This window comes from Sphaerodactylus townsendi, linkage group LG05 (genome assembly GCF_021028975.2).
Source record: "Sphaerodactylus townsendi isolate TG3544 linkage group LG05, MPM_Stown_v2.3, whole genome shotgun sequence".
Taxonomy (NCBI): Eukaryota; Metazoa; Chordata; class Lepidosauria; order Squamata; family Sphaerodactylidae; genus Sphaerodactylus; species Sphaerodactylus townsendi.
In genome coordinates this window covers 98,481,869-98,492,309 of record NC_059429.1, presented here as the reverse complement: position 1 = coordinate 98,492,309, position 10,441 = coordinate 98,481,869, and the positions used below count along the sequence as shown (strand labels likewise).

Genomic DNA, 10,441 nt, shown 5'->3' with positions numbered 1-10,441 from the left:
TTTCTCCAGATAAATTATTTTATTGTCATGGTTAATAGCACATTTATTCAGGACTGGTAAAGGTTGTACTGTCAGGCCAAAGACCAGAGAGGAGTAAATGACAGACACCGTGTCATAGGAGACATAGTCACTTTTCTCTGTAAAGCCAACCCAAGACCAAGTATATCCCTCTGCAAAGCTTCTGTTTTGGAGACACATGGCAGCAGCATCTCTTCCAAGCTGCAGGCTCGTCTAGGAACTGCAAATTTAAGTGTGCAAGTAAGGAAGCGGGTCTCCACGGCAGGGAGATCAAAAGGGAGTTTTATAAGAAGTCTAGCTGGCCTTGAATAGAAAACTCTGAAAGAGAAACCAATGCTGAGTCAGCAGGAAGGGACTGATTCTAGGCAGCCAGAACATTTTCCCACCTCACTCAATCTAGGGCTTGTTGTCATCAGACTGTGGTTCACTAACTACGTGCTTTTGCACAGAAACATGTCTATTTTTGAAAAATTATGTCCCATACAGGCATGCACAAATGAACCCCCTCAGCCATGCCGATGTTCCACGATACGACCATCTCACCTGCATAGCTATGCAGATGCAAGCCACATTTTTTAAAAAAGGAAAAGGGAGGCAAATAAAGCGCCTCTTGGCTAGCTGTTTCCTTGTGAGTGGCTGCAACCTGGGATTTTTTGAAAAGGATCGCTTCTTTAGCAATTTTCAAAAAAACCAGGGGAAAACAACATGGGGCAGACTCTTTTGAGGATGGGATCTCTGCAAAGCCCCCCCCCCCCACAAACCAGGTTATTTAGCATCATACACCCGTGTTTATTGGCTCAGGCAGAAGGGGCCTAACCCTCCAATCCTAGTTTGGGATGCTCTTAGCCCAGTTCCTTTGCTTTTTAATTATGCTTTAGAGTATAGGCTCAGGTAGAGAAGTTGGGACAAACAGAAGAACATGTGGCAAGAGATTAGCCTTCCTTCCTCATCCTCCCAGACTGGAGGGTGATATGTCTACCCTGTGTAAAGTACTGTCAAGTTGCAGCCAACTTACGGTGACCCAATAGGATTTCCAAGGCAAGAGAATAACTGTTTCTGTTTGCTATTGCCTTCTTCTGCAGAGCAATCCTGGACTTTCCTGGTGGTCTTTCATCCAAGTACTAACCAGGGCCGACTCAGCTTCTGAGAGCCAACAAAATCAGGTTAGCCCAGGCTATCCAAGTTACCTTTTGCTAAATCTCTGTTCCTGCCTCACATAGCCAAATGCACAGGCAGAAACACCACATGTTGCAGTACTGTTGTCTCCAACATAAGTAAGTCTGATACAGACCCTCTGAGCCAAACTCATTTTGGGGGATATTTGAAGCCTGATGTGCTCTGATTGACTGAGCTGAATCTTACCTCAAGCTCATTTGCTCTTCATAAGCCATTTTGTACCATCTTCATTCCGGGACTGTAAAAGATGCAAGAAAGGTTATAACCATTATGCAAAAGCAGAACTTGTGCATCGCTTCATACAACCTGCAGGAGAGGCCATGACTTGGGGAGAGGTTGTGGCTCAATGGTAGAACTTCTCCTTTGAATGCAGAAGGCCCCAGGTTCATTCCCTGCTATTTCTAGCTATAATAGGTGATGTAAAAGTCCTTTACTGAAGACTCTGGTAGAACACTGCCATTCTTGATAGACAGAAGTGACCCTAGTAGAGCAGTGGTCTGATGCAGTATGAAGAAGTTTCATGTATGTTCATGTGTTCACTGTACACTTGGCAACATTAATGAAAGCACAAGTTCTCCCCCTCAGGAAGTGGGAAAAGCTAGAAAAGCAGCCCATCAGCCAAACTTCAGCTGGCGCCTCTGCAAAAAGCTTCATGCTTGTAAAAATGTTCCCTTAAATCCTCCACAATGTACCAGATAGCTGCAAAAATGTACCAGATAGCTGCTTTTAGGGTGGTATTCAGAGATGGTGTGCTACATTTAAACCACAGTACACTTAAAAAGCTGTTTTGTAGACACTCTCAACTGGCTATTCTCTGCTTCATCTCTTCAAAGTAAGTGGAGATTGTTCTATGCACAAGAGATTTCCTCTCCTAGTGCACGTAGTGCTTGAGCAAATATTGAAGAACTTTTGCCAGTTCTAGAATTTCTTTCTGGCTTGCCTGTGTCACTAGCAGTCATTCAGAAACATCTGCTGCAGCAGCAACAAAGCATCTAAACAAGTCACTTTCCTTCCTCACTCTACTTCCATGGGCTTTTTTCAGGCTTTCATAAAAATGGTAACTGACAGATCATTATGGTGCCATAATCTTATAACAGTCTATTGCATCTGTGCAGTATGTGTCCAGCTTTAAATTTTAAAATGATTCTTTGTAGAATTATTTGGGAAAACTTGCAGCCCACAAGTTTTGCCTTAGACCTCTGCAAAGAAAAGAAGTAGAGATTTATTTTATTTTTATCATAGCTGGGAAATTTCATGCTGTTGCAAAAGTTCGTTACAGACTATGCTATACCATCTCTTACCACTTTTTTTTTAAAGCCTTATAAAATTCCTCTAGAGGAGGCAGGGAATGGGAGCTATGAAGCAAATGGATGGAAAATGGTTGGGACTTGCAAATCTGCACACCTTCTCATCCAGATGGTATGTGAAGGCACTCGGACTGATCTTTCCAAAAATACTGTGACAAATCAGGTTTGGGAAAGATCACAGCAAAGGGAGGGGGGAGGAGATGCTGAAATAGAAGAATAAAGGATGTCACCTGGATACTCCTGAACACAGCACTGCTGGAAGAAAGCCAAGATAGAGCAAAACATCCATGTTGAAACTAATCACAGAGAGGATCCCTAACTGATTCTTATGTTGGCTGTTATGAGAACATGACCTAGTTCTCACAAGTAGCAAAGAAGGGGTGGGTGGGATACCTATTTCCCAATGGTATCACTTAAGACTGCAGATCAGAGCTCACTTAACTGAGTGCTCCTCTGTCCAAGAAAATCCTAGCACATAAGAAGCTAGATGTCAGGAAGAGGGATTCTAGCCTAGCCTTTTCCTTGACCCACTTGTCCTTTCTGTGAAGCAAGTATTTCCATGGAAAGCTATTCAGTCAGGTGAACTCCTTCACATGCAATCCGAAGTAGTACCAAGGAGAAATAGGCTTACTAACTCCCCTCCTGTGTGTAAGAACTAGACATTTGCATAGTGAAGGAACCTTTCAGGATATACCAAATTCTGTTGGGGCAGGAAAAGAGGTAGCATGAGATTCAAAAACTTGCACACCTATGTATTTCAAATAATTTTCACTGAATTATGTATACTGTAATTACTGAATATAATAAAGTTATTTTTTTCTTCTAAAAAAAACTTGCTACACTGTTTTGTCAATTGAGTTGACCTGATAGACGGAATGTTTTTGAATTATTTGGGCACTTGTCTTTAAAGTGCAATCACAAAGTATGCAAATCACACACTGCCAGCAGGTTCCCCTTCCTCCCATGCCTTTTCTGGGAATGCTGGCAAATGTTTGATACACAACATGACTCACTTCTCAACAAGATCAGAGTGTTCCCTGCCACAGGGCAGTTTGGAACAAACAGGCTATGGCTGTTTATACAGGAATAGGAAGCCCCCAATGCCAGCTGTTAATAGTGAAGTGTGAAATACCAGTTGTTCTCTAATCTCATGAACTTTGCCATTCAGGTATCTTGAAGGCTTGGGCTATGCCCAATCTTGAAGGCTTGGGCTATGCTCTAGTTTGGGCTAAGTTTTTGCCCTGAGAGCAGCAAATCTCTCTGCGTGTTTCAGTGTTTCACTTTGCTCAGGAAGCCATGCCTTCACCAACCTGCAAGTAGAAGAGCACCTCTTTGCTGAAGCAAGGAAATGTGAGCAGCAAACCTTGTGCAACCAATAAATTATGGCCATTCAGCTGAGATGTGACTGTTGCAGATGCAGAGGGCCAGTCGACCTGCCTTGCAGGAGGCACTCAGCCATTAATAGAGTTGTGGAGAAATTAATACCTCAGCTGCATAGTTCAGCTTAAAAGGATCCTATTAGTGAAATGCTACAAGGCTGCAGGATTCCAGGGACTGGAAACTTGATCAGGGTGTAACATATGGTCTTTTATCATTTCAATTGCCAGATCTGCCAATAGAAAGACATTGCTCTCTGTCTTTCTTAGGCAGTTTAAATCTTCTCCCTGTTTTAGCTGCATTGTTGATTTGGGACCTGTAGCTACAGTGGATCCTGTCACAGAGGCAAACAAAAACTTGAAGCATCACCAACTAATGCTTTACAAAGTCTTCTTGAAGCCTCAGAGGAAGAGATTTTACAATCTCTTCTTTAGCTAGCTGCTGACCCTGCTGCTATTGCCTATAGGCAGGTGTGGCTTTTTGTAATGTTTAAGCAAAAGCTACTTTCCTCTAGTTTCAAACCCCAAGGTCATACTGGTGTGTAGCACAGGAAGCTATCGATCTGGATAGCTGTGGCTTGAATCTTGCCTCTGCTAAGTAATCACCAGGTGGCCTCAGGTAATGTTTCATCTTTGTAACAGAGGCAAAATAATATGGCAAACTTTATGAACATACTTAAATGATTGCAAAAAAGAAAAAAGACATTTAAAGTGATTTCAGCACGCTAAAGCCTTGTTGTAAAGGAATATTATGATTATGATTTATTACAAGCTGGAGGCCTCAGCAATGTAAGCCAGGCAACATTCCTTATCCTTCTTTGTTTCTTCTTTTAATGTCTTTAGCTGTCTTGCAGTTCAAGATTCTGGGGGCAATGATCTTGCTTCAGCTGAGGTTTCCAGGCTGGGTTTTCGTGAGCAGTGGGTTTTTTTTTTAATTTAAAAAGCAAGTGTTTTTCGGAATACCTAGAGAGTCTCCAGTAAATATGCAGAAATCTGGGTCTTCTCTACAAGTGGGTCTCTTCCACTGCCTCTGTAGCAGTACCATTAGGAGAAACAAGCCCCCCCCAAGCAATTGCAAGGGGAGATAAACTATTCAGACATTTTCAGCTGTGTTTTCTCCTGTGCACTTATAACATGTGTGTTGTTCTTACCTCATCAAAGGGTTTTTCTGTTTGTGCTTCCTAGCAAATGGTGTTGTTTGTAAGACAGCTTGGTGGGATATAAATATTTTAGATAAATAATCTCCCCCCCCCAGGATTCTGCAAGCAGGTCAATTTCTCCTTCTCCTCCTGTGTCTTCCCCTGTAGCTGATTTGATTGCTCCCAATATTCTCTGCTTCCTAGTGGATGCTTAGTCTCCATCAAGCCATTTTAGACAGTTCCTCCCTCTTTTTGTCTTTTTGACTGATTTAAAAATGTACCCAGAACCACCACTTAATTCCTGTTGAAAATCTTAGCAATTGCATTAGAACAGGGCAGTCCACAGTAATCATCTTCTGGACAGACAGAGCAGAGTCCTATCTGAAATCCTGGCTATGTACCTTTGACATTCAGTCTGCAGTCCACTGTGGCTTCTCCAAAAGGGTTCACAGCTTTGCAGGTATAGACACCACCATCAAAAGGACTGGGCTTGCGTATTTCCAGGGAGCATACACCTTGGTTCATGAGAGCTACGTACTTAGGGTCTTCTCGAATCTCCATTTGATTTTTCATCCAGATCACTTTGGGCTGAAGCACAATTAAAAGTATTGGATTAGCAGGACTAAACAGACACCTCCTTCCCCCCAAAAATGGAAGGGAGGCTCATGGTTTGTGGCTGCTTTAATTTCTGGATCTCTGCCTCTCATTACTTTTCCAGCCTCTTGCCTGTAAACAAAGACCAAAGCTAAATGTTGTTTTGCAACTTCCATCCATGATCAATGTTCCCAAGTATGTACATTTCTTTTCAAATTACAGGCATACAGATTTCCCACTCAGATTGGAACTGGGAATGGTGGTAGAATTAGCCTGTTCCCCATGTGCCATTTTCCTGACTTGAAACAGGTCTGTGGGGTGATTTGCCTCATTAAGGCAAACTTGCAGGCAATTCTGTGTACTGGTTGTGCATTTGCCCCAACAGAAAAAAAACAGCAGCCCTGTACAGCTGTTTCAGGCCAAGGAAATGAGGTTGAGCTAACATGTGAACCATGTCAGTTCTGATCCAAATCAGAGCTCAGTGCATTGCCATTAAAAAGGGGTCGGAATGGGACATCTTTTCACAGACCACCCAGCATCACTTCTAGTTTTGCCCTATCTAGGACTATGCTGTGTAGGATTATATTGCCAGCTCTCAGTAAAGGTAGGCCCACCAGGCATTTATAGCCAGCCACTTCCCCAGAACTTGTCAGAGTTGTCATAGATTGAAACACCCTGTAGCATGCCCCTTGACAAACTGTGCTCCTGATTTCACTCCATCCAGATTCTCAGTTAACAGGTCCTTTATAACCAATTATGTGATCACTACCCAGATCGGAGGCACTCTTTAAAATGAATGAAGAGTCAGTAACACTGGATTGAGAGTCAGCAGAAAGAGGGTCTTCTTTCTGACATTCGAATATTTCCTGGAAAGCCACATTCCCAGTGGCATGTCCAGTGTATGAGTTGTTTAGGATGATGACCTGGAAGTATTCCCCTGAAGCAAAACCTAATGTGCACCCTGGGATAATGAGTCATGCTCGTCCACCCCTTCACAATGAGGTCATCAGACCTCTTTCTCTGTACTCAGTCTGGATAAGTTTCCAGTGACCTTCCAATCCACAGCAATACTCACTTTAGGGAAGCCCCGGACTGAGCAGACAAGCTGAGTGCTGTAGCCCCGGGTGGTAGTTCTATCTGACAGAGGCTGGGTGAATTGTGGAGGTTCAGAGAAATCGTGAACATTGTACTTCTCAGGCTTGTATACAATTGCTAAAAAGAAAGGCATACGTCAGTGTGAGTTACGAAATAAATAAGAACTAAACCTTCTCGATCTTGGCCAAGGCACTTGTTCTGATCCCTCGGGTGACTGAGTTTCTCCAATTATTCAGAAGTGTAATGGCTGAAAACAGTGGCAAGGTAAGTATACAAGGGCACAGAATTCCCAAAGACTTAAAAACAGAGACGGCCAAGGACCCCAGGTGGAGGTGGCACAAGCTTTTTCTCAGACAGCTGGCACTCCATTAACTTTTCCTAAGCTAAAGCCAGAGTTGGTGATGGAGGAAGAAACAAACAGGAAGAGTTAAGGCTGATGGGTTTCCATCAGGGTTTGTGTTATTAATCTGTATACCTTGCCAATTTATTTATGAAGGCAGGATCTCTGCTGAAGGCAGCAATTCAAGCTCTTGGGGGTTTTAAGTGTGCCTGCAACTCAAGAAAGCTAAGAATGCTTTGTGATGCATTGCTTTCATGGTACACATTCATTAAGCTTATTTGAAACAATGCCAGCCCCCGGCCCCCCCAAGACTTGCATAAAACCTTGAAGGTGGTTCATGAACCATAAGCAGTGGCTGCTTTTTGAGGCCACATTCAACTCTATGAAAATCCAACACTATATACTTTTAATTGATTCGAGACAAAACATTCCTGTGCTTCCCTCATCTCTCCCTGTCCGTAATCTGTGGCCTTCATAGTCTCTGCCCAGATGAGCTGACTGGAACAGTTTGGGACTCTGACCATTAGTTTTCCTGCTGCGTTTGCACCTGTTTTCTTGATGTGTGCTACATCCTTGGTGGTGGCAGCTTTCTCACTTAGGCCACAGGGGTTCTCTGAGAAGACCTGGAAGGAGTAGCTGTTGCCCATGATTAAATCGGATATAGTGCAGTTGGTACGGTTGTAATGTTCCAGGACTGTGAACCATTGCTGAAAAGAAGAAAAGAGCAACCATAAATCATGAAGGTGTCCCAGGCAGGACATTTGATTGCCCTTAATACTAGAACATTTGTTTACTAAAAATGCTGGCACTATGGCCAAAACCCTTCCAAGCCAAGAATTACAGAACCCCTACAGGCAACCAGTCCAGTAGCGAGAATGTAATGGAGTGGCAGAAGTCATGTCCAAATTACCTAAGGGTATGGTGGTTTTATGGCGTTGTACAGTTGGGGAAGATCTAATTTTTGCACATAAGGTACCCATGACTCATGATGGAAACAGAATCCTGCAATCATTATCCAACAGTTACTCCCAGCCTACATCACTTCCAGCAGTGAAGTTGGACTGGTAGAAAAATGCCTGACGTGACTGACTGCAGCAGGAAAATACAGAGCAGGAAGAAGGAAGATTCACTCATGCGCTCTTTTAAAGTTAAAATATGTCATTTCACTCTCATTTACGGTAATACATGAATCACAGAGATACGTGAGTAGCAAACATGCCTGCTCTCATCACATCTAGTTGGAACCCAGAGTGCATGGTAACCATCCTTCTGTTCAGAGGTCCACCAGCTTTGTTAAAATACACAGTTCAGAAGGCTTTGTTTAAAATTTTAACAAACCATTAAAATGACATATGTAATCATTCCATATCAGTTCAGAAAAGGTATTTCAATGTTTCAAAACTTAAACTTTGTAATCCCAGAGTTCCCAAATACTCAAAAAAAAAAATATTCAGCACTCTAGGGATATTTGGGTGATGTGGTTTCCGGGCTGTATGGCCGTGTTCTAGCAACACGGCCATACAGCCCGGAAACCACACAGCACCCAAGTGATTCCGGCCGTGAAAGCCTTCGACAATACTCTAGGGATAGCATGCATATACCAAAATTTTAGAAACTACCACATGAAATGGCTGTGAGCATCTGGATTTATACATGCATACACGAACAACATCCACTGAACAGCTGAAAAAAAAGCACACAACACCGGTTGCTGCGGGGTTTACAGAAACAGATGAGGGAGGCCATCTTTCAGAAGAAAAGTGAACAGACTCCAGGAATGGTTTCCTCTTACAGAGACAACCTGAGCTGATCTACTGCCATTTCTGGAGTAAATGCAGCTGATGGAGGATCAGAGAAGACAACATTCTCAAGGAAAGATCCGTTGTACTAAATGTGAATAAATTTAGAGAATGACATAGGTTGCCACACAACTGGGAAAACCCACAACAGTCATTTGATTCCGACCCTGAAGCCTTTGGCAACATACTGCTTATAGTTTTTTAAAAAAATTTAAAGTGCATAAACTAAATGTTCCAACTATTCCATAATCCTAACTAGTGCTGCTTTTCTGCCTTTCCGGATTTCCATTATCTAAAATGGAATTTCCATTATCTAAAATGGAATTATCTAAAATGGAAATTTCCGGATTTCCATTATCTAAAATGGAATTATCTTATGTTGTTCACCGCCCTGAGCCCTTAGGGGGAGGGCGGTTTATAAACCGAATGAATGAATGAATGAATGAATGAATGAATGAATGAATGAATAAATAAATAAATAAATAAATAAATAAATAAATAAATAAATAAAATGAGGATGGTCAAATTCTGTATTTCCGTGGACATTTTATTCTTCAGATTGTGGTTTGGTTCTATGACACAATTCCCTTTCAGGGCCCAAAGCCTTTCTAGGGGATAAGGTCTATAATACATCAAGCTCCTTCATTAAGATATAACGTCCTCATAGTTATGCAGCACATCAATTCAGGCATGCGCAGGACACTCAAAGAGTAACATAACATTCTAAGCAATAGAAACTTGCACTCCTGTCTCTGTATAAGCTACTCCATGAGTTGGACCCAACATCAAACAGAAACACAAAGGATGTTTCAGCATGAGCACAAATTTGCAGACAGGCTGGGCATTAGCTTCTTGCGTATTTGTAATCAATTTTATCTCTGCATTGGTGCTGTCAGAGACAGACTCTATGGAGGAAGTCCAGCATCCAAGTTTACAGTCTCAGCAAGGAGACCCAAAAGCAGGCCACACCTTTGCATCAGGGAAAGGAGAGATGGCTGGGAAGGCTACATTTTCAATAACTCACTAATTACAGTCAAAGTTTTGTTATCCAGCATTCATAGAGAATGGGGGTTGCCAATCAATCAAGAATGCAGGATACTCAAACTTATCACTCTACCCATTCCCTACTCAGAGGAATATGGAGAGACCAAACTCAGTCCCATTAGGAATGCCATGACAACAGCACCTTTGCCAACTGAGAGAGCAGCAGTGGCGTAGGAGGTTAAGAGCTCGTGTATCTAATCTGGAGGAACCGGGTTTGATTCCCAGCTCTGCCACCTGAGCTGTGGAGGCTTATCTGGGGAATTCAGATTAGCCTGTACACTCCCACACATGCCAGCTGGGTGACCTTGGGCTAGTCACAGCAGCTTCTCGGAGCTCTCTCAGCCCCACCTACCTCACAGGGTGTTTGTTGTGAGGGGGGAAGGGCAAGGAGATTGTAAGCCCCTTTGAGTCTCCTGCAGGAGAGAAAGGGGGGATATAAATCCAAACTCTTCTTCTTCTCTTCTACTGTGAACCTTCCCCTAGTCATCCTATGCAGCAGGCAAGTAAACAGGCTGACTACCCCAGAATCCTCTGACAGAGCTGGCATCCAGCA

The 10,441-nt window shown here is 42.8% G+C and overlaps 1 protein-coding gene across 1 annotated transcript in view; it reads right to left on the bottom strand.

The window, feature by feature from the left end:
* Positions 1-10,441, bottom strand: part of MYBPH (myosin binding protein H) — a 29,792-nt gene continuing 19,351 nt past the window's right edge. The window contains 5 exon segments of the mRNA XM_048499056.1: positions 1-336; positions 1,381-1,432; positions 5,418-5,604; positions 6,686-6,822; positions 7,593-7,752. Of these exon segments, the coding sequence (XP_048355013.1) occupies positions 1,422-1,432; positions 5,418-5,604; positions 6,686-6,822; positions 7,593-7,752 (495 nt within the window). The 3' untranslated portion in view covers positions 1-336; positions 1,381-1,421.